Genomic DNA, 25042 nt, shown 5'->3' with positions numbered 1-25042 from the left:
AACTGTTATTTGGTGACCCACTCACTTGCACTGACGCCGCACGGGAGAGCGCTATGTCATTTCTGCAGCAGTAAAACAATAGCACAAACAACTTTTGAAGAGGTGGAGAGTTTCTATTCAGAGCCAAACCAAAACCGATCGCATCTTTTATTTATCGTGTTATTATTTTTTTCTACACTTCTGTGCCCTTGTTCCTCTCTCGCATAAAACTCTTGCATATTGTTACTGTTTATTAAGTCAATCAAAAATAAAAGACAGCGAGTCCGCCTTTAAATATCTGCACACTACTGAAGGAGTAAGTCACATTCTGAGCGAATGAGGTTATCACCCGGAGCAGAGAGGACTTACAGCAAGTCACGCCTGACTCACCATGTTCCTCGTGGTCTATTATATATGGCTTTGGTTATTTACTTTTAATTTTGACAACCAGGAGCACATTGTTTAGTCAGCACATGTGAAGTCTGTATTTGCAAAATATTTCCTGAGATGATATGCCAGCTAGTATATAACGGAGCTTCCAGTGCGCACTAGTGTGGTTTTTCACTTAGTCAAAACAAAAACACTTTTGGGTTTGAGCAACATCGATTTAGGGAGGTGGGGGAATTTTTGTCTTGTCTTTTTTGGCGATTGATTCATCTTTGATTTAAAACGAAAACCATATTAATACAAAGAAACCCAGTTCTTTTTACTAAGCAATAACAATGATTCTGCGGTGGCTGCCAGGGTTAAAAGAGCGTCACAAGTAAACCTAAAGCTGCAAATAAGTTACTGAGCGACATTTGATATTTGGGTTCTGCTATGTACCAAAATAATGCATTATCATGGGCGATGAGCTATGCATAAAATTTACAGTTAGTTATCAGATTTGAGTAGAAACCTGTCTGCCTTTGGGTGGCTCCTGTCATCGCTTTTTAAAGACTAAAGAGGAGTCTAATCACGAACTACATTACTTTGGCTTTTTCTGCACACTATATGGATAAAGCGGTTAAGCACAATTATGGTCTGCTGTTAAACATCCAACACAAATATAAAATGCTCCAAATAAAGCCCTCGTGTCGACCTGTATATCTGTATCACTCTTCTGCTGTCTAAGCAGTAACAGTTTACTTTATTCGAGTCTTAACCAAAAGTGAAAATGGAATAAGAGAATTGCCAAGCTGTCAAAAGTGTGCATTGACACCCAAAGAGAAACTGCATTGTGAGCTGATGCTGACTTGACTGCACCTTGCATAGCTGTTAGTGTTTATAAATGCTATGGCTGACTGTGCACCCATCCATCCTTCTACCGCTCTCCAAAGGGCGTGTGAATCACTCCAAAAAAAACGACAAGCATTAAAATCAAGACGTAACGCCAGAGGATGACATAAAGATACGACAAATTTCAGGGGAAGTGTATATGTTTGTGTATCCGTGGGGATGACTGAGTGGGGTGGAGTGTTGCGAAGGCTGACTGCTTGAAGGGAAACATCAGGCCTCCAATGAATACAGAGGGTCCTGCAAACAGCAGAGTGGCTCCCAGCTCTGTGACTGGAGTCAATTCGACAGTCATCAACTTGGCCGGGCGAGAGCTCCCACCGCCACCACCCCCCTCCCTCCCACTTGGCTATGTGGAATCAGGACAGATGACTTCATTCTGACAGGATTATCCCAAACCTGGTTCTAATATATACAGTACACATAATACATTTTTACAATATGACAAGCAAAACAAGCGACCATAGAGACGGCCTATTCCCCGGCACCGGTCTTGGCTTTGTGCTGATCTTTCCTGACAGTATTTATCACCTCAAAGCAATGCACACATCAGAATGAGATTTCATTACAGAATCACCTTGAGACAGCCCCTAACTGAATAACACACTGCATTGTTGTTGCTATGATTTTATGAAGTGACTTTCTTGTGAATGGGCATATCTCTGCTAAAATGTTTAACGACTTCCCTAAGAATGACTCACTTCAGTAACAGCGGAGTGAAATCAGGCTACAAACGGCATTATCAACGACTATTCCTTCTATCACTATGCTCAGCACTTCTTTTTCTTCATATTTCTGGTCTATAATGCTTTAAATATATTTATATGTCACTCTAAACTAAATCTAAATGCACAGAGATTTTTTTTTCACACAATAACCGACCCATGACATGAATCTAGAGTCCTGCCTATTGTCACCTCGCCACTGGGCGATCGCTGCTGTGCCACTTTGGGCCACTGGCCGGCCAGACTGCGGAGGCACCTCGAAGTGCTGCCTCAGATCAGCCTGCAGCACTGGCTGAGCTCCAGCTGACAGGCTTTGGCCTAGTGCTCTAATGACTTACAGATTGGAGCTCTGTGGTATACATGTGTCAGGACAATGCCATGGGCCTACTGCAAAAACAGTAGGAGAGGGAGGGAAAGCCGCCGGCTTCTCCCTGTCCTGTCAGACAGAGGCTTGGCCCCTGGATTGTGTCACATCACGCTTCCCCCCAACAGACCACAAATGAAGGATGTGAAAAGCAAATGCGGGGAGGAGGAGGGGCATTGGAGGGGAGCTCTCTAACTTAAAAGGCTTTCATCCTGTAAACTGAAAAGACATTATCTTTTGACCTGGAGATGCCCTCCGCGAGGCTGTACACTATGGTGTGAGAACAGAGTGAGCAAAGGAGAACGAAAGAGAGAAAAGAAAAGGGAAAGAAGAGAGGATCGAGGCTTCAGCTGGTAATAGTGTAGATAAGGAAATTGTCTGGTTTTTAAACATTATCTGTAGTTTCTCTGTCTGAAGAATAACAAGTGATGCACCTTTGACATTATGAAAATGTTCAGCGAAATATTTATCAGTGAATTGTGAATAGTGTTTCTCATTTAAAATAGAAGGCCAACACATAATTACAATAAGTGCAAAAACTTTTAGGGTAGAAGATGATCTTTACTTTAATATGGACAACAAAGCTCTCAGTAAAGCAATCACTTTCCCTCTCCACAAGCAAACTACCTCTGCTAAAAGCCTGAATTGTTAACACGCTACATTATGCACCTGCCTCTCTTCAAAGCAGCCGTTCATGTATTCTCATTACAATCAGCACAGACTGACAGAAATCAGTCGCTGTCATTCAGCAGTAGATGCAGGAAACTGGCTGCTGGCCATGTACCTCACCATACTGAATGCTGATCTTAAACACAATCCTGGATGGGAAACAAGCATAATCTGGATATTACACTCAGAGCATAGACACCATATTGACACAACATCTCCTGCCCGGGTGCCACATAATCCCCTGTAGTAGGTGGATGCGTGCACAGGTTCCCTTGGAATGAGGTGTAGTTAACCAGCCGGTCTCGTGTGCATTGCCACAAACGAGCATCAATTCCCCCCCTCCCCCCACCTCGGTGCTGGTGGACTATCAGCGAGGGTCCGACAGTGTTGTTCCTAATTACCTATTTCTCCACTCCTGATCCTGCGGCTGGCATAATTAGTTACCTGGGGCTGCAATCCAATTTGAAGTGATGACAAGAAAGTGATCCATGAAAAAGTAATAAGTTAAATCCAATTTCAGCCTGCCTCTAATTAAATGCACATGGAACTAATGAGTCAAACCCTACCATTTCACTGATAATGGTAATTAGCGGGGTGGGAGTTGCCGGCTCTCGTCGTTGTGCCACTGTAGGTGTGAAGCGCAAAAGGTAAAAGCGGCATGGATTCTTTTAATTACATGTGTCATTCTGTCAATGTAATTTACTGGCTTTTTGACCAGTCAAGTATGTTTAGCTGCTTTCCAGCATGCATAGCAGCTGTTTGTATATCTAGCATGATTAAAAGGCCTCTAGGCTGCTGAGTATACAGCGCAGGCATCTTTATCCAACGGCAGGGGTGGGCGGTACAGGGGTGAGGGGGCTTCGGGGGCACCCCTGCTGAAGATATAAAACCAAAGAGCCATTTAATGCTGATCAAGGATTCTGAGGCTTGTTTGACTCATATTTTTTTTCCCTTTAGTGCTCTGTGCAGGTCAGTTTTTTTCCTGGATGTTTCATATATACAGTGCTTCATTATTTTTGACTTGAATGAATTGGAAAGTGAGTCACATCTCCAAATGAGTAAAAGTCTCTCTGCACATCTCCTCGTGCCTAATAGGAAGAACACTGAGATGAATGGAGTCTCGTCTGCAGATCAGGTGCTTTTATGAGGTGTCAGCTTACTACACAGTCCCATAATTGTTGGATCATGTCTTTTGATGACCCAGTCCAGCTCAACAGAGAATCATTATCCAGGCTGTGTGATGGAGATAGTGAATGTTCTGTGTGAAGGAGGCTCCTCTAAGCACAGGGTTTGTTCTTAAAAGAGAAAATGACTATCTGGTGTTTGAAAAAAAACAATGTTTGCAATATGGAACATAACAGAAATGCCACCAACTGAAAACGTTAAACTAAATGCAATGCACACTTGCACAGAATGGCCCAGTGATGTCTACGCCTGAATACTTATCCTTGTGTGTGCACTGCTAGTGGTTGGGCTGGGTTTAATTAGTAGAATATGTAATTTGGAGATAAACAAACACTCGTCTGGACTTGTGGTTTTTTCATAATGGCAGTTTCAACTCAGCAAAATGTAGCATAGGACATTAGAGAGCAGGCAATTTACAGCGTTAGTTAGATACTACAGTGAGCCTGAGCTCTCTTCACAAGAACTGGGCAGAAGAGGGGAGTAAGAGAGGGGGGGGCAGGGGGAAAGGGCCCGACTCTCTTTTCAATAGCTGAGTGACAGCTTGGCCAAGCTCTCTGTATACATTAATAAATTAGAATTTTAATTTTGTCTTTGTCTGCAGGAGATGGTTTAGTACTTTACTATGTACCAACAACTGGCTGTATGCTGGAATCTGCCGTTGTGGTCCCCTCTGTTGACCTCTGCAGCACAATTCCCTGGCAGGCTGGGGAAACTGTTTAGTTTGATCCTTTCAACTTATTTGAATCCTGACAAATATGCACACAACTGAAAGGTCATCATAGTCATATTTCATCCTCTGGAGCTATTCCGAAGACATCTGCACAACAAAGAGGCTTTTCCACAACCTGACATTAGACCTAGCTGCTACAATAGCTCATTAAAAAGGGCCCCCAATGGGATAGTAAGGGTATTAAATATTATATATATATACACACAGAGAGAACAGGGCCTCCGTATTAATTACCAAATATGCCCTGAAGTCGTTTGCAATTTCACACTGACACAAACAACCGCTCCTTGTTCAAACAAAGATATACATCTCTGAGGCAAATGTTGCATCAGAAATACAGCACTGTCGATCTTAAAAGCAAGATGAAAAAACAAAACAAAAACCCCCCGATTTTTCCCCCGCTGTTTTTTTCCCTTTGCATTACAAAGGCAGTTCAAATAAGTGTCCCACCACCTGTTTACCTCTTAATACCTTTGCATTCTCCCACCCCGTGCTCATGTCTCTCTGTTCCAGCTTTAAACCCTCCACCTGGAACACACACCCCACTTGCGGTCTGCTCTAGAGCACCTCCTGCTGCCAGAGGTATAGACTAGCCTCTTCTTTTATTTCTGCTGTATGCATGAGTGTGATGAAAAGAAAGCAAGGAAAGAACAAAGCCAAACTCCCTTTAGCGGGAGGAACTGAGCTCTTTCTCTTCTAGCTTTTCCTCTTTTCCACACTTTCTCCTGCTTACAAACTTCCTAAACAAAATGCAGCCAATAAGGACAATCCTGTCTACTGCGGTAATCTCAAACAGTGATAATCCAGATAATACTGGATGAGCTCATGTGATCTCAACCGGCCACAATGAGATTTTTCTGTGTGTCTGGCCTCTAAACAGAACCCCTTTCTGCGTAGTGCTACCACCTCCAGTGCTACCTGGATGACACAGGGTTGAGCGTGTGTGCCGCTAAATCACACATAATGCGTGAGCATACATAACTGCAAATGTTGCACTGCCAATATTAATTTCCTGTTTGTGAACTTAGACTACTGCTGTACTTTTTCTCGCACACTATGTTCTAGCAAGAGTTGCACAAGTTCACTTCATTTTTTTTTATTATCTGAATAACCACAAAGTTAAATAACCAAGCCATCAGATAACCCTGAGTTAAAATATGAGAGAACATCTGAGAACGACAACAATACCTGCAGGCTTTGCTGCTTGTCGTTGGCTTTGGGGGATTTGCGACCAGTATTTTGCTGAGACTGCAGTTGCTGTGGCTGGGATTGCTGCTGTTGCTGAAGAAGTATTTGCCGAGCCATTTGAAGAGCCTAGAAGAGAAATTAAAAAAGAAAAGTTACGTCCCCGGAGAACACTTTGATGCCTATTATCAGTGCAGACGTAACCCTTAGAGCAATATTCTCATTGCCGTATGAAAGACAACAAAAACCACAGACCTCCTTTCATGTTATCCTGTTCGGTGTCATAAAGCTAAGACTGGCATAAACAATGCTTAGATGTCAAAACAAATTCACAGACAGAGAAGACCAAAACAAGTTCAGCAATCCAGAAGAAATATTTATCTGTTGATAACTCACACTTACAGAAAACACAAATTGTCAAAGACACAAATCAGTTCTTTAGATCCTCCTTTAGCTCGGTCAAACTCCCCTTCAGAAAGCAAATAAAAGACTTTATAGAGGCCTCAAATATCTGTTAAAGGACACGGCCTTCTCAGTGGAAAACAAAATACAGTGCAGTCACATGTTTATTGCTCCAGCTACTCCCTTTTCCCTTACGATAAATAATCAAACATGCCATCCAGAGCAAACAAAGCTGGAGAAAGCTAGGGGGAAAAAAACACAGTGGTCTTGAAAACGGTCAGCGATACCAAGAAAAGCAAGCGTTGTGTTCCCACAGTGAGCTGGCCAGCCTCACACCTCCACCAGTAAACCATCTGGGTAAATAACTGGCCTCATTCTTTCCATGTTCCTCAGACGATTGCTCCCACAATTAAACAAACAGTTAGGGGGCGCATCCAAACTCATCTCATATACGGGCAACCTATTAGTTCTTCTGTCAATTTCTTGAGAAGTTTGTAACCTGCAAAAGGTTACAAACGGTATAAGAGAGGGAGTAGAAAAACAGAAGAGAAAAACGTTATAGTCATGTGTGAAAAAGTGAGTGAAACTTGTGAAGGACTGTGTGAAAGTAAGATATCAAACAGGGAACGAGCAAACAGAAAGCTGTGTGTAGACAGAAGAAAAGACGTGCCAGTAAAGTCCTAATGCCAGACAAGTCAGACGGTACTTTAAGTCCGAAAGGGGAGAGACAGCTAGGGGTATGAAGAGAACAGCTGTGTGACCGTTTGTGTGTGGGCGTACGCGCTGACCCTCCCAAAAACACGGCTGTCCAATGACATCATGAGTCATAAATATGACCGCAGGCAACAAAGAGGCCACACTGCTGGCATGTCACCGTGCTCGACTTTTAAAGGAGAAAAATTCTCCTTCTCTCAGCCTATCTGTGTCCTTCTGTCACGTAAAGATAAATGAGACCAACATATCTCAGTCTGCATGCCTAATTGTTTTTTGCTTTGAAAATTGAGAAGGGGAACCCCCTCAAAACAATCACACTCATAAAGAGAGTGTCGAAATTCAAACTAAGAACAATGTGAGCAAGATTCACTCCCACACATGACGGCAATATTTACATTTTAGGCATCAACTTTTTTACTCCAAAGCAACTCACAATTGCAACTTCAAATCGCAAGGACGTGAACTTAATTGACACTCGGAGGAGATCGGAAAAATACAAATGAATAATAATATTGTCTCTTCTTGTCACGCAGACTGTAAAAAAGAAAAATAAATATTAATAAAATAGTGAGAATTGCTTTTGGGAATTCATGGAATCCCAAAGGCTTTTTGTTTGATTAGTTTATTAAAGATTATTTTATTTTTTTCCATCTTAAGATTTTAGTGGTTGAAAAAATTTTGTTTAAATTATATAAGAAGCTAAAAATCTGATATTTCACGTCAATTTCCTATGCCAGTTACCAAAGTCAAAAGCTTCTAAAACAATATTGATACCTTAAATATATTTAGGAAACGGTGGTGTTATCTTCAGTGTGGTAGCTCTCATAATCTCCAGGTTTTCTGTTAGCACTACATACTTTAGGACTAGACATTCAAATGTGACTTCAAGATGTACTTGCGCTGTAATACCGATATGTGATAAGGAAATTCAAAATGAAATTAAAAAAAAAAGCAAAGAAGCAGTAACAAAATCATTCACTACGCCCAAGACGTGGTATTACGGGCACATTGAAGAATAAACAAAGTGTGCTGTTTTCTTTTTCCTTGTAACTGATGACACATGCAGTGAAATGTGTGTGTGGTGTGTGAGTCTGGGTTTACAACCGAGGGTGTTGGAACAAAGAGAGTTGAGTCAACAGGATATGATAGGAAGTTCAGACAGTAATGGATGAAAAGATACATTTCTGGGAAGTCTTTCCTCACTGTCATCAGAGTATAAAGAAAAGAAAAGCGCAGAAAGAAAAGGGTCTTTTAGGGAAAAGTAGATAAGACTTGTGACAATGAAAATAAAATCTTTATATTTTAGAATATAAGTATATATTTATATCTTACTCAGTGCATTCCATGCATGCCAAATTAACCCAAGGCTGTTTAGTTGTGTGTATCACACATAAATAGTAATAATATGACTATTATGACTGCATTAAGGTGCCTCAGCTTAAAGCAAAGGAGTCACAGGCAGTTTAAACAATAACAGCATTCTGCCACATTGCATGAAACGAGAAAATTACCAACACAGCCTTCCACTTTTCACGTCAACAGCTTCATCAAATTATACTTCCAATTAAAGTAAGGGCAATAATTATGTGATCGTGCCCTTGAAAACACAGTCGATGATCATCTTGACATAGGCAAATTAACTGAAATCACATTGCAGCCCGACAGCAAATACGTCGGCGTAATGAGAATCTTACTTTTGACGGTCAGAGCTGCAACAACAGTAAACACATGTTGGCATAAAGAGACTAAAAGGTGAGCAAGCTGAGATGCTGTGTTGTGAGGTCAGCATCGGGGTTAGGAATGTTGTTTTCAGCTCATTTTAGAAAACCTGCTGGAGGTGGCATGTCTTTGAGAGGCCTAATACTGGGTTTAAAAAAATGTATTGTGTACCGTCATTGCAATGTTTACACACCACCAACTCCTCTGTTTCAGAGGTCTCATTCCCTTCCCCTCCACCTCTGGAGTTTATCTTCTTTTGATCTCACATTCAAAGGAACTGGATGCATCATACACATGCAAGAGCTGCCCCAGACAAAATGTGATAAACTGGAAACTAGCACGCAGACTCTGAATCATGGTGAAGTGAAACATCTTATTTTGTCGATAAGGGCTAAATGAGTGAGCTAAAAAAGTGTTTAGGCTAGTTCTCTCTTTTGTAAAAACAAGAGAGAAAAATTCTGAAATAATGTTGTTATATTTTTGGTTTTATAAACAAGACATGACTTCTCTTATGGTGTACAGCTGTTAAGCAGCGAAATAATCCCTGCTTGTCTTTGCCACACAGCAATAAAGCGAACATCTTTGGACTTTGGATCTTAAAGACGTCACTCTGATCGACAGTTCACACTACCGCTTCGCACCAGCTGACTCACAAAACAGGATTTCTCAAAACCCCGCTACGTATCTCCAAGATTTTGATTCCGTGATGATTTGTTATTCTTTAATGTGGAAACTAATTTAATAAGCCCATTTTGTCTTACAGGTGAAGTTCAGCTGGTTTTGTGGATTGAACCATGACATATGTGTGACTTAAAACTTGTACTCTGACAAACAACTGATAAACAACAAAACTGAAGGGGAATCGACACACACAGCCACTAACAGCGATATGGTGACAAGAGATCACAGATAGTCAATGACTGAGCAACTTCAAACACAATCATGGTTGGCGACAAAACTAATTAAAAAAATCTATTTTATACTTACACTTGAAGAGTCCATTATATGTAGAGTTTGATTTTTAATGCCTATTGGCTACTTTGTCAAAAGAAGAATATACCAAGCAATATTCACTTCAGTCACTTCAGTGTCACAAGCAAAGCAGACTACATGTTGTATTGTTGGCTACAATAGCACACAAATGTCTTCATGACCTCCAGCCATCAGTTATTAAAGACTACTGATGGCAGGTTCACTAAAACAACAGAAAGATTCTCAAAGTTTGTAAGTTATCCGACTAATGTGGCAAATGTTGCCATTGGTTGTGATGACATCTCCACAGGCCGCAGCTATATTGATCTAAAACCAGTAAACAAGGACCTGCGTATTACTGAGCTTTTATTTGTACTATGGCCTAATGCAGGGGTGTCCAACTCCAGGCCTTACCAGGCCTCTGGAGAACTTCAACACATGTTGAGGAGGTCATTTAGCCTTTCAAATCAGCTGTGTTGGACCAAGGACACATCTAAAACCTGCAGGACACCAGCCCTTGAGGACTGGAGTTGGGCACCCCTGGTCTAATGTAATGCAATCTGAATCCAAAATCTTAAATCTTAAAAGATCGACTGTGGCGATTAAACATGGCTCATGCCTTTGTGGTGGCATAAATGATCACAGTGTAATTTGGGGATGTGCAGTGCCTTTGTATGAAAGTATTAATATAAGGTCTGCATTTTCAGCATGGCACAAGCGGGCAAAATGCACTTTGAGTGGGCAGTGAACTGGAAAAGAACTATATAAATGCCATTTTGAGTCTGCACTGCACACGGCCACAGAAGACTATGACTGCAAATATCACTCATATGTCTTTGCTCACTATGGAGCCAGAAATGTTATATATCCCATGTATGTAAAGAGAAAAAAGTGAGGGGAAAACAGTGTGTATGTTGAATCAGTTTCTGCTTAAACAAACAAGACTACAGTAGTCCTATCATAATCTCAAACTGAGGTTCTTTGTCAGGTGAGCTTGTTACGGGAATAAGGACACAACTGCAAAGACAGACGCCTACATTCATACACCAAACATACATTCATTGTTTGTGAGTTAACATGAAGACAAATACACACACACAAACCGTAAAGGGAGTGAACCCTCTAGGTGCTTTTGATTAGAAAACACCCTCCAGCACATAACAACATTTTATCAGCAACAAAGACATTGCAATTTGGTATCCTTGTCATTTGAAATCCTCTTTTATTTTCCACATTTCAAATGTGTTCAAAGTTCACATCCTCTTCCCCATGTTAACACAACTTCCTCAATAAACAACAGGCGTTTTATCTGCATCTACTTTCACAGCATATTAGTGAATAGAGGCAGGAGCGTCTCTCATGTCCCTGGGCTATCACGCTGTGATAAGGGAACTGCTAAGTACTGGATGTCTTTATGTGCAGTCTGCACATGTGGATTATTTACAGGCTTTGGGGTTTCCTGCTGCTAAAGCCAGCTCTGGGTGTCTTACAAATCCCAGCTCAGAGCATTGCCACACAGTCAAGTCTGCTCTCTGTTGAATCCCTTGCTGCACCTTTTCCCACTACAAACAAAACCCAGACATAATTCAGACAGGTTTCTCTGTTTCCTCTTTATACAACTTTCATGCAACATTCAAATGGTGCACAAACAACCCCAAAATAAGGACCAGATTACACCAATCACTCAAGTTGCGTTAGATGTGACGGATGCATCATAGACAAATTAAGTCCTACGGCTGTCAAGCAGACAAGAAGCCTGGTAAAAGTATAAAAAATAGATATGATCTGGATAAATGCTGAGGAAAAACTATTCAAGGTGTGTCCATTAAGAATCTGACAGTGGAAAATGACAGGAAAAGTGTTGTTTGTTCAGGCCAATCAAAAGAAAGACCTTTCTATTGCTCAATATATGTTGGGCTCCTCTCTCCATGGCTGGGGAAGACCTTGAACGTGAAATGGTTTCAAGCAGATTGCCCCTAATTGCTAGAAGATGTGCAAGCAGGTGTAACCAGATCCCTGCGGCCACTCGAGAAAAAAAAAAAGGAGAAAGAACGAGATGTGCATCTGTTTGTGTGCTTCTGCACTTGTGTGAGTGCAGCAGTATATTTACTGAGCGGCCACGTTTCGCCAGGCTTTATTAGGCAGGAGAGCGCGGCTCAGAGACAGGCAGTAACAACACGACTAATAGGTTAGCTCTTAATGTAGTCCAGCTCAGAAGACACTGGGCCCTCTGGTCCCGCTCCGCACCCTCTGCGGGGCTTCAACACCAGCGGCCTAAATGTCAAGGTTATCTGCTTGACTTTCTGACTGGTTGCGCATCTCAACTCACCTGACATTTATCACTTCTGCTGTTTTCTTTTCAAAGACGAGGCCCTCTGCTTCTCAGCGGTAACCAAGCCAAGAGGCCAGCATCATTTCTCGCCAGCTTTCCCATGCAAGTCGCTGCCAGATTTCCTGAAATAATCTTCTTCTATGGGCTACTGAAGAATCCAGCGGTATCCAGTCAGTTCATAAACTGGAAGGGCTGTTGCAGCTCGTGGCAACAAATTTTGTAAAGTCGGAGTCTAACCGATCCTATATTACTGATAACTATTACGTTAGATAAGCATTGACAATGCAAACAAACTGAAATTGAATTCACTTGGAATACTTGTCATTTTAATTGAAATGCACGTGGGGTGATTCTTTTTAAACATGTAAGCGAATAAGCAGTGAGGATCATGTCTATTTATATTAATTGCATTTTTTCCCCTTTCTCTTTTTCCTCAGTAATACAGACGTTTATCTGCAATGCAAAGCAGGGAAAGTCTGGTTTCCCAGTAAGTATATAATTAATGCCATTTCCAAAAAGCCACTCCACATGGAAAACAGGCCCTGATGCTCAAACCTTGCGCATTACGGGGCTCTCGCAACAACACTCTCCAGTCTGTGTTTAGATTTCCAAACTAATTCATGTAGAATACATAAATAAATCAACGTTTTATACCCACTTCAAACCATTAGATTCCCTTCCTTCGCTGCACTTTTCAACTAATCTATTAATATTTATGACAACATTAAACATTCTGAATATCCACGTTTAAACAATAAGGCAGTGCGTGCACTTACATAAGACTAAATCCGACTTCAATAAAAACCCCATTTTGTTTATCCAACACACCTCCCCCTTGAACACACACCCCTCTCTCTCCATAACAGGTAATACAGTGCCTGGAAAATATTTTCTGAGCAAAAAGGAAGAAAAAAAGAATGACTAAGAAAAACATGACTAAAGCAAAGTTATTAACTGTGAGTGAAGATAGAAGAGAGGGGGGCTGTGAAGCAGGACTGATGATGGAGTGAAAAAAAAAGGCTGTGGGGGGGGGGGGGGGTGACAGATGGAGGAAGAGAAGAGTGAGAAGCTGGAGGGGGGTATGGGAGATAGAAAGAGAGGGAAAGAAGAGAATGTAAGAGAGAGGAGGCAGAGGTTGCAGGAGGTGCAGAGCGAAGGGTAAACAGTGCCCCAACCAGGCAGTTCGGGCACTTGGAGCCTGGTACAGAGGGGGTCACCTCACCCTCCCCCTACTCTCCCTAACCCGGCGAGGTCAGCTAAGCTATGCAGGCCTGACAGCTTCCGTTTGCTGTGTGCTCTGCATTTGTTTGGATTCCCCAGCCTTGCTTAGCCAGCAGCTTAACAACAGATGGCTAAAGAAGGCCTCTATTCAGAGAGGTCTGAATCAGAAAATCACACCAAGAAAAGCACACAAGCTGGAGACAAAACACATAGACACACCGCAAGCACGCACATGCAAATTACATGGATTGTCAGAGTTGCACATGCTGCAAACAGGAGAAGAGTAAATAAGGTTTTTGCTCGCAGCAAACAGTTATTTCGCCGCCACAAAACACACGCAAAGACTCAATGTGGAGACATATGTAACGACAACAAGTGACCGCATATGCATGCACAGTGTTGTCTGATTATACCAAACAACTTCCTGGAATGATTCAATAACTGAACACATCTTAGTGAAAGCATTTCTGTCCCCTGCCATTATTAAACGAATACCGCGTTTATTACAGCTTTAGTGTGGTGTAAACTCATAAACACCCTCCCAGAGTACAAGAGCAACTGTCAACTAAATATTGTTTCTCTCATGAGTCGCTCTTCCACCTCAATTACGCCTTTCAACTTCACAGGCTCAGTATGATAAAGTGGCAGTAAAAATCATTCACATTAATACACCATTGTGCATCTGCTGCTAAAGGTAATTAAAGAAGTAAATGACTCATAAGAATAGACATATTAGCCGCAAAATGAAAGGCAACTGGGCTGCCTCATGAAAATATGTACCATTAAGATACTGCATTTTCATATTGAGGTAATCAGCTCCACTAGCCTGATGCTGATTTAATCCACTCCAGTGGAAAGTCTATCAGCGCACAGCCGCGTGTCACAGTCTCTGTTATGTGTACCCACCAAGAGCTCGGCATTCTACTTCAGCACTGACTGCGAATGGCTTTTCCAAAGGAGTGAGGTCACACATGGGGACATCAGTTGGAGGAAGAGCCTGTGCTTAGGTGTCATTTAGGAGCAGATGGAGGGAAACAGAGAAGGAGTACGAGAGTGAGAAGTCGATATCATCAAAGCTAAAAAGAGTAAAGAAAAAGAGAAGGCAAAAGCGCAAACGACCTGGGAACAATGCAACGGGCAGATCTCAGCACTTCCTCTCCCCCTGACCTTAGCTTTGTGTTCTGAGCATATGATGCCTCAGGATGCCCACCACTGAATCGGCAATAATATCCCCCGAGTTGATAAAGTGAGAGGAAAAGAGCAGAGGCGTGCCAACTGTGCTGGGTACTTTAGATGGACTGTTAGAAAACACACACTCCTGCCGATTGCATCTTTGTTGGAAGTGTTGCATCACTTTGTAGCAAGGAGTGTTGTGCTTGGGAAAATGGGTGCTTCCAAAACCCAGCGTGAGACCTAGAATACTGTGAGCAGATTTTATCATGCGCGAATGATATTGTTTAGAATGGGAAGCTCTATCTGCCCTGGTCTCATAGACGGAGGACTCAACATTATCGATACACTCGAGACTCGCGAGATACGACCAGTAAAACCCCTAAATCTTCCAATTTAGTTGTGGTGAATATAGATGAATGTATTCTGCACACAAGTACAAGAAGGAGTTTGAGGAGGGGAAGAATGAGTTGCTACAGTCATGGAAGGTCACAGCGCTCGGGGCCTGAACCGACGGCCCGTGCTGACTGCTGACCACTCTGTGGGCCCGAGACCACGAGGCATGTTGATTAACTCAGAATAGATGCAAAAGCAACTCATGTAGATGAATAATCCCACTAATCAGTAAAGCAGACAACAAGCGTGACACTCCCTACAGCAAATTTTTAACTCTTCCCTTGAAGATGGATTGGAAATGTCAAGCGGCCAAAGAGCAGGCGAGCATCCTGTTGATTTGATTAAGAAACTAGAACTACAATCTGTCTTCATGAAGTAAATAAGCTTTTATGTATCTTGCTTTAAACAACCATACTACAGCCTTTATAGTATTTCTCTAGTTTCTGACTGTACATGTTTTCCCATTGGCACTCACTGCCTTGAACTGCTCTGACCTGAGACCCAACACATCATGAGCTGCCTAGGGAGAATTCCCAGTGTGTGTGTGTGTGTTGAACGAAAGTTCCTCCGAAGGAGAAGATTTTCTATAAATCACAGGCCAGTCCAATTGGCTATGGATTTAGTTGCAGCGGGGAGAGACAGCTCCCTGGGAATAGCAGTGTCTCTGTTGAAGTCATTCCAAGATGGGTAATATGATCCTATGCCGCCAGGAATAAAGGAAGGGAAGAGAAAAGCAGGGAAAAAAATCTGATTGCCCCGGCCATAAAGAGGAGTAATCTCCAGCAGTGTCCAGACACATCACCCGTCACACTGGACTGTAATGTATTTCAGTCTCACAGGCAGATGATGTGACACATGGTGAGCCTCACTTTTTTCAGTGGTTTTCTCTTATTCTAGAAATTATTAACCTTCATTGACTTGGTGGGAAGATATGGAAGGTAAATGGAATGAAAGAAACAAAAGTTTGCCAGTTCTGGTGCCTCACTCTCTCGTCTTGGTAGACTCCTTGCTGATGAACACCGAACAGCCACATCATTAATACCGCTACCGAGTGAAGTGAAACGTTAATCAGCCTGTTAGACTACAATGCTATGCTGGGAAACCATAAGCTGTTACTCACGTGGTTGTCACTTTGACATATACCACTCACCTTAACGCTGTTGCCAACCAAACAGCATTTCCCCTCATGGCTGGAGCCTACCCCAGAAGAATAATGTGCTGTAGGCAGCTGCCATCAGGAACAGCTTGAGGAACATGACAAAGAAAAATCAAGGCATGAACCGAGCCTCTACACTCAACAGATCCCAAACTGATTGCGCGTCTGCGGGATGAGCTGGAACAAAACTGATTCACAGAGGCCCGTCCGCATTAACCGCAGGACCTAAAAGTATCTGCCTGCAACCTTCCAATGTAAACTAGCTGATTAATGATCCTGGAGGTCATATAACTATACTGAAACCCAGTAGAGCTATCTATTCAGAACTGAGAGAAAACAACTGACAATTCTTCAGGGCCGAGCATTTAAACCAGGAAATTACAGAATGTTTGGTGCTATTTCAAAAGTTGGCAAGCTCTACAGCACCAACATTTCTTTCTCTTCTTTTTCTTTGCTTAATTAAATGAGGGTTTAGAGTTTCCTTCACCTTTAAGGTAACAACTAACCTCTGGTGATTTTAATTTGAATCTACAAATCTTAGATGCACTTGTGTATCACTAAAGATAAGACTGATCACCCATGCTGGCCAAAGGAGCATCTAGTTCCCAGCTCACAACTCTGGTTTACAAATTCTCTTTCACGTGATCGTTTTTTGGAGTGTTTATGGACTAACAAGTCATTTCATTGCTTTCAGTGTAAGCACTTTCCTCAACCATCTTAAACTTAATTAACATGCAGAGTGCAATGTGGTGACAGAATTGGTCGCCCTCAATCTGCCTGAGCCACCTTCAGCCTTAGGCGCTGAAACCTGCAGGCTGCTGGCTTCAATAAATGTCGCAAGAGAAGATGATCAAAACTCAAATTAAGTTATGCACTAAGCTTTAAGGGCTTACATAAACATGTGATGGAAATATTAAACAAAGTCAAACTGAGGAAACAGACGAGGAGAAAAACTATGGGTTTAAAAAAAAAAGCTTCTTGATGCAACTGGAGCATCATTTGAATTAGTGCAATTGGGTGAATAATTTTTGCCAGATGTTGGATTTTCATTGATGAGTGAGCATTGCATATATACAATAAATCACTAGCCTCCTGTTTTTTAGAGAGAGCTACTTAGTAGTGGCTGGCATGCATAAGAAGTAAAAAGCAGGAGGCAGAAGTAGCCAAAACAACAAGCACTGCAGGAACCAAGGGCATGTGGGCTATAGAGCTGCTGGGGTGGTGGGCGGGGGGATGACAGACTGCTGTTCAACTCCATTAGCTGCTATGTGAGAGGGGTGCATCTAGCAGCACACGACCTGTGAAGAATCTTAGATCTCACTCTATCTTGGAATGGGGACTGCCGCATTAATTCTAGGAAACTGTAATCTCTCAAGCAAATCAAATTACTCTCATTAAGCGCAAGAAGAAAACTGCCTCTGTAATAAGTATGTATAAAAAGTATTTATTACCAATAATCACCTCTTTAATATGAGCTAGCTTACAATGGCTTTATTTTTGCTGATTAAGTTTAAAAATGGGGTAACAAGGAAGGGCACATGCTCACGGACACATACACAGGACATTCAGACACACGCGCGCGCACACAAACAGGCTTCCAAACATGCACACTAATACACAGCTCATGGAGTTTATGAGAGCAGTTGCTACAGTGATTAAAGGGGAGGGTAGAGGGATACAGTGCTTGAGGGCCTTGGAGAGGACATGCCTCACCTAGTCATAAAAACACACCTCTGTCTTTAAGCCAGCGCCAGAATCGCTCTCAGTGGGTTCACTTGGAGGTGAATCACTAAAGAATTTACATGCAAAGTAGCACATGTCATCACCCAGACGGTCCACTTGTGCCTGTATTGTTACACTGTAACTTGGCGTACACTCAATGACCGCCACATATTTGCGAGGGATTGTGAGGCTGATGGCCTGACCCAGGGCAGGCGCTCTCAGAACAGAGCGATTTCTGAAATATACACATCTGCTGCACACTTCTTTGTTTTTCCCCCCCTCCACTTTGTAATTTGCATAATTTGTGTATCTAGAAGTCGCACTATTCCATCACATAGCCAACTGTATGTTAATGTTATGCACGTATGATTTTTAAACAGTAAACAAACAAATAACATTGCGGGAAAAACGACTCTGGAGGGAGGTGAAGTCTTTGCGCTTCTTCCAAGATATGACATCATTTCACAAAGTACGAGCTGCCAAGTATAATTGCCCTGCTGGTAAATGGAGGAGACACAGCTTCCCTCCCTCCCTGTTTCTAGTATTTGAGTCTTGATTCACATACCCAATTAATTACATCTAAATAAAGCTAACTAAAAGACAGCTAACAAAAACATATCAAAATGGGTGATAGAGAAAAAAAATTAAAGAAAACAATTTGTCTGTACAAAATCAATTAGGATTGAGGGTCAGTGGGTCATTCATTTACTGGTTCAGCATAATTACCTGTTTTCTTCCCCTCATTTACCTCTTTATTCATCTGGGACACTGATGTCCCTGCAAACCAAACGAACACACTTTTTGTGATTATTCAAATTAAACATCGACTCCTGAGAGAAAACGTCTGTCAAGCTACAATGCGGCAAAGCTAATATGCTCTAAAAACAAACTCCCCCGAAGCAAAATGTGGGAATTCTATTAGATGTCAGCCTACATAGTGTAAATTTCAATTTTCTTTGCCCAATCAGGTGATAAATAAAGGGTTTAAAAAAAGAATCAAATTAGAAATCACAATTTGATCTTGTGGAATATGAATTATGATGAAAATCTGCTGAGGCGCTTCTACTTACAGTATGCCTCCATGTCATATGTGCTGCGAGAGGACAGGTTACAGCAGTACTGTTGCCCCGTGGCTACAAATCATTGCAGCTGCTTCTTTGACTGTCTATCAAGGAGGCCGCATCCACTCATGTCTGTACCGTCTGCTATGATTCACAGCAGGAGGAAGGGGGGAGGTGAGACAGAGGAGGAGAATCATGGCTCACTTTAGATATTCTCCCCTTCTTCTAAAAGAAAGCTGTAAAGACATTTATAAACTGCACTGCGCCTATATAAAGCAGAAGTGTTGGTCTTTTAATAGACAAGGGCATTCATCAAAGAGCAGGCTCAGTTTAGCCTGCCTGCAGAATATCACATTAACACTTTGTAAACATCCACCCATAAAGATAATTATTTTGATTGCAAGACTCTTTCGAGGCTTTCCTTCCCCTCCTCAACATCTGGTGAAAATATGGGGCAAGTGCTGGCTTTCTGGCTCCTGCTCAGGTGGTTAAAATAGACTGCACACATGCACGTATAAACAGAGCGGTGGTACATTTTTTCCTTCTCTAGCTAAATTTTCTTTTCTTTTCTTTTACTTGTGGCAAGTCAGCGAAAAGGCAGAAGCTGCCAGGAAGTGAACCTTCTTCTCTCCAGCCAGAGAGGCTGCTGGGATATGCCTGGACCTGCAGCTGTAGAGAGTATTAAGCGTGATGCTCTGACAGGCAAGGCACGGGCTGTTACAGGTACAAACAGCAACTTTTTTCTCCCATTATGAGCCAACCAGGACTTGGACTCACCTGCAGCTGAAATGCAATGCAATGCCAAAAATGGGCTATAATCTGGGAGTTGAGTAATGTAATGTTAAAAAACAGCCACTTCTGATCAATAATGTACTCTGTAGCTGTTTAGTTTTTGTTTTTTTACTATATTTCTTTGTGATCCTGGTTGTGTAGTGGAGCCAAATAAAGGAGCGAAGGCCTCAAGAGTGGAACAGAGCATAGGAGATTGTGATAATTGACCAGGATGCTGCTACCATGGAGTCCCCTGTCCCCTCACCTTCAAATCCCAGCGGCCCCGTTTTCAATTTAACACAAGGCTTGACCAGATTTCACTCATTGCAGGGCTAAGGCACATCTTTGACACTTTTACATTAGAAGCACAGCTTTCTGCTGATTAAAAAGCGTCTCTCTACCTCTCTCCTGCTCTATGGCGAGAGGTAATGTGAGAGGGGTGTCCATTTCCTGTCCTTCCTTTCTTTCCAAATCAACCACAAATAACTCACAGCCTCCTGTGCCTATCTTGATTTCACTCTGGAAGATAAGGACACCATTTATTGTTTTCATTGAGCTTGAGTGCTAAGACAGAGAGCACTAAATTACTCTCAGATCGAGATAAATGCACCACAAATCACTAATTCAATCCATCTTCAATGCTGGTGATGCTTTGAAGAGAGGGGGGCTATCAAAAGATCACACTGTGAAACCGGAATCTGGTGGTGTGATACTGGCTAGAGACCTCATCAAAATGACAAGAAAAACTAACTGTAACCTGAGTTAGAAGTCCCCTTGGAGAGGCAGAGGGCTGCAATAATCTGTTTATGTGTTAAAATAGGAAATTCTCTTTTGTGTGACTCCTTCAAAGCTCTATTAGGCTACGTTCACACTGCAGGTCTTAATGCTCAATTCAGATTTTTTGATCAAATCTGATTTTTTTTGTTCACTCTACAAATAAAATGCGACAGCAAACGCGCTCTAGTGTGAACCCTCAAAGCGGCCCGCATGCGCAAAAGAAGATGCCACACACAACGCGCTCTGTTTAGACCCAGAGCAAACAATATTGTTTGACTGATGGCCCTTAATATAAAGACTTCGGACTGTACGTTTCCCAATTTTTGCTTTAAGTTATTTTGTTATTTACATAATAATGTAAATAACCTAATACTGATCCTCATTGCTGTTTTAGAGGAGCGGTGCTTCAAAGGATAGTTACAGATTTCTGTCAGAATCTGCAGATTATACAGTACAAATAACATGTTCACGTTTCTCCAACGTTGTCTTCCCAACAGTGTCACTGACATCTACACTGGATGGCCAGGAAGCGTTCGCGATGTCTTCTCCGGCGCTGATAATTGCCGTCTGTCTTGTGTCAGTGACGTAAAAGACGCATTTAATGCGACATGACCGTTTAAACATCAGTCGCTTTCTAAAACATCGGATATGTATCGGATTCAGGACCACATACGAAAGTGACCCAGATCGGATTTGAAAATATCGGATTTGTGCCGTTCACACTGTCATACCATGATCGGATATGGGTCAAGAAAATCGGATTTGATGCGCTTTCGCCTGCAGTGTGAACGTAGCCTTAGACAATGAGTGGATGAACTCAAGGACAGTGTATACATGTATAACAACAAGCTGGAAATGTGTGTGAAGAGAACCTCTGTTCCCGCTAGTGGTGGGACGTTGGTGAGGGGCCGCGGAGTGGAGAGTATTTACTGATGCGGTTATCTTGTTCTTTGACAGGCAGAATCACTCAATCAGCCGCCGACGGCCGGGTTCAGGCAAGCATTACACGCACATCCCCGTACTTGAGGAGAGGAGGCGTCAGCCGAGCCAGATCTGATCAACAAATGCAGTTCTCCTGTGCCACAGCTATCTGAGATGATGATGATATTATTTGGAAGTGAGCAAAGTGATGGAGACAGCACGGGGAGAAACACAGAGAGACAGAAGGAGACAGAGCGAGACCTGAAGGTGGAACCTCCTGTAAGGTGCCACTTCTTAAAGGCAAAGTGTCTCTCTGCTGCAAAGCAAGGAGATAACATGCTGATGTATTCTAATAAGATGCCGCGCGCCTCACCAACACTCCCTTTAGCAGATCAAAGAGCCAAACATTTAATATGTTGGGGAAAGTCTTGCATTAATTATCAGAAACTTGAATTAAAAATAAAAACTTGTCTGTCCAGTGGAGTTACATACCAATTAAAAACACAATCCTAGCCGAGTCCAAATGACATTTCTAATGATAGCTTTTAAAAATTACTGACATGTACATGTTATTAAAAGGTTAAAGAAATTTGCATTTAGCAATGAGGAAAAAATAAATATAGTGTCGAGTGTGCAGATAAGAGCTCAGTAATTAGGAGGAGGCATTGCAGTGGTGGAAAACATTTGAAGAATAAACCTGGAATAGTTTGCTTCTTTCTCTGTTGCCCTACAGATATTTTACATTATTCAATCCAAAATACCATCTTTCTGATTCTAACTTTTCTTTTGCATGTTAATGTTTAATAAGAGCCCTTGGCTATCTATGGGCACAATTATTAGATATCCGCAGAGAGAAATTGAAAAATTAATCATACTCTCAATTTTGTACTTCTGTGATCCATTGGAAATGGCTTTAAGAGGGGGAAGCATCTCCCCTGTCACGGGCTTCATCTAAACACAATCAATATGCTGCCAGAGATGAGTTGCTTGTGCAACCAAGACAATTGCGTCAATACTGTAATTAACTGATTATTTATATGTTGGCACTTATCCTGATGCGCTGCCAAACAGAAATGCTTCTCTCTCTTTCCTGGAACAGAAATACTGAGTGTGTGGGGTAATTACCAAAAACATTACACAACTCTGTCAGCCTTTATCACCCAGGAAGTTGTGTCATATATTGGCCACCTTTTGTTTGATGACACATGCTAACACACAATCAAACTACTTAAAGTGTCATAAAGGAGGAGCACTGAGGTTTTTTTATATTTAACAAAATATCCAGAAATCTTGCTGTAAGATCTTGAGATCTTGCATGCTAATATAATGTACTGAATATAAAATATGCCACTGTGCAGACAAAACCACATTATTTGATATATTCCCACACAATACAAAGTTTTTAAGTGGCACTTTAGCTTTTGAAAAGGAACAAACAGAATAAAATAATGTAATATGCAAAATAACGATAGCTAAAATTTCACTACTGCCTAAGGTTTCCCATAAAAGACTGCTTTTGATGTACAGTCCTTTCACTGTGTGTTTAAATTTCAAATCAACTACAGCACACATGCGATTTAAAAAATATCTCTTATTTCTGTTTGGAGTAACAACTGACATATGATCTACAAAAGCGCCGTAACCAACTGCATCAAACAACATGCTGGAAGCCTGTCAGGCCATGTGACCCTTGGTGAAGAAGGCCCTCTTTAAAATTCTCCCAAATACATCTTTTTATTTTGTGAGTGGTTGTTTTTGATATTTACAGATGAAACAAATGGAACTTGTGGGGGCTCCATCAGTGGCTAGTAGGGCTGTTCGATATAATGATATATATCGGATGACGATATAAAAACGTCTATCGTTTCATTTTACGCTATCATTTGTTTCGTGGTGTCGCAAAATAAACTGTTTACGGTAATATTTTTTCATCGTTTTAATGGTCACTGTAGTGACTATATTAATTTCTTAAAGTTCTCTCTTTCTCTTATATTTAATATAACCACACTACAGACGGACAAGCGCCTGTTTTTATGCGTTGTCGTTAGCAACAGCGACGGTAACAGCATCGCGTGTCCGCTTGTTTATGTTCCACATAAACCTTTCACAATAAAGCTCAAGATCCTGTTGAGACTTTTCAAAATAAACTGAATCACGTGAAAGAGCAGATTATTTACGGATGAGAATTAAAAAAAGAGCCGCCAGGTGCTAAAAAATAAACCTTAGACTCAAATGTTAGAACAGGCTTTTACCCGCAGCACCATGTGTAATAAATACTCACAAAGAAAACGGCGGCCGTTACAACTTATGTCTAAAAATGTATCGTTTCATGCATCTGTTAAAACACTCGACTCCAGGTACATGACACGCAGCTGGAAACACTTCCCGCAAGTCGAGCTGCCCGAGATTCACAGAATTTACAGAAAATGTTACATTTTTGTGATTTATATCGTTATCGGGACGACAGAATTCTTATATCGGGATATGAGATTTTGGTCATATCGCACAGCCCTAGTGGCTAAATAGATTTTTATTTACTTTAAATGAAAAGAAGTGCAGTTTTGATCAAGACTTCCAAATATGTCAATGTTACAAGTTAACCTGGTTAAAAATACATATTTTTAAATAACAGGGGGGTTTTACATGTGAATCCGTGAATTAAAACAGCTTCGGTGTTTAAGAGTACAGAATCCAGATCAGAGTTTTAGTGCACAACACGCACTGAGACCTGAGTAAAGGTTACTAGTTTCAGGCATTCTGATTTAAAGAATTGGACAGTAGCAGTAAAACCAAACTCACATGTCTGTCTAACACGGCAGTAATGTCAAACAGTTGAGTGTGCCTTGGACTAAATCCCAGCTCACCTAAATGGATTAATAAATTGTTGCCAGGAGTTAAATGTGTAACTGACACATTAAAGCGTGCATGGGTGCCAAGCCATCTAAATCATGCTCGTGTTTAGTTCTGTTTCTCAATGAACCACAGTTACACTATTGTTTTAGGTTTTACACTTAGCTTGGCCATCTGAGAGAAATTACTTGTGTTCCTCGTGTCAGTGAGAACAAGACCCGTGATGGATCATGGGCTTCTCAGTACGCTCCTGTTGGCCTTACTCAATTTCCCCTGCCATGCTTCAACCGAAACCCCCCATCCCACCCACAGACAGTCCACGGACAGAACGGTGTCCTCCTTAAACAACTCTTTCTTTAACATCTGCCCAGAAGCAGTGCTGCTGCCTTTTGTCCACTCACTGTCTCCCAAGGCATGTCATCCAGCTCTAATCAAGCAGAAAATGGTCATAAATATTTCTTTCTGCTAGATTTCACATTCACATTTCACGCAGGGACATGATATTTCCCCCCCCTACCTCCAGGGAGTACCTAATGCAAAAAACAGTCACTTATATTCAAGGCTCATGTTCCTTCAGTCAAATGCAGAACATATTTCCCGTTTGCAGGGAAAAACAAGGGGGGGGGGGGGAAAGGGAGGGAGCAAAGAAAAAAAGCAGAGGAGGGAGACATAAAGGACTGTCTTATTTTCTGTGCCATTTACTGGCTAGTACTTTCACAGCCATCCCATTACATCATGTCAAAGAT

At 41.7% G+C, this 25042-nt stretch overlaps 1 protein-coding gene across 11 annotated transcripts in view; it reads right to left on the bottom strand.

The window, feature by feature from the left end:
• Positions 1–25042, bottom strand: part of foxp1b (forkhead box P1b) — a 154956-nt gene that overhangs the window by 42094 nt on the left and 87820 nt on the right. For all 11 annotated transcript variants that reach the window (XM_086291390.1, XM_086291394.1, XM_086291401.1 and 8 more), the window contains one exon: positions 6116–6241. In XM_086291390.1, the coding sequence (XP_086147516.1) occupies positions 6116–6241 (126 nt within the window). The remainder of the gene's footprint in view (positions 1–6115; positions 6242–25042) is intronic.

Source organism: Aulonocara sp. 'chitande type north' Nkhata Bay, linkage group LG5, assembly GCF_057382095.1.
Source record: "Aulonocara sp. 'chitande type north' Nkhata Bay isolate Kocher_YH1m ecotype deep benthic linkage group LG5, A_spYH_male_GT1.1, whole genome shotgun sequence".
Lineage (NCBI taxonomy): Eukaryota > Metazoa > Chordata > Actinopteri > Cichliformes > Cichlidae > Aulonocara > Aulonocara sp. 'chitande type north' Nkhata Bay.
The sequence above is the reverse complement of the archived record's forward strand: the minus strand, read 5'-3'. Positions and strand labels throughout refer to the sequence as shown.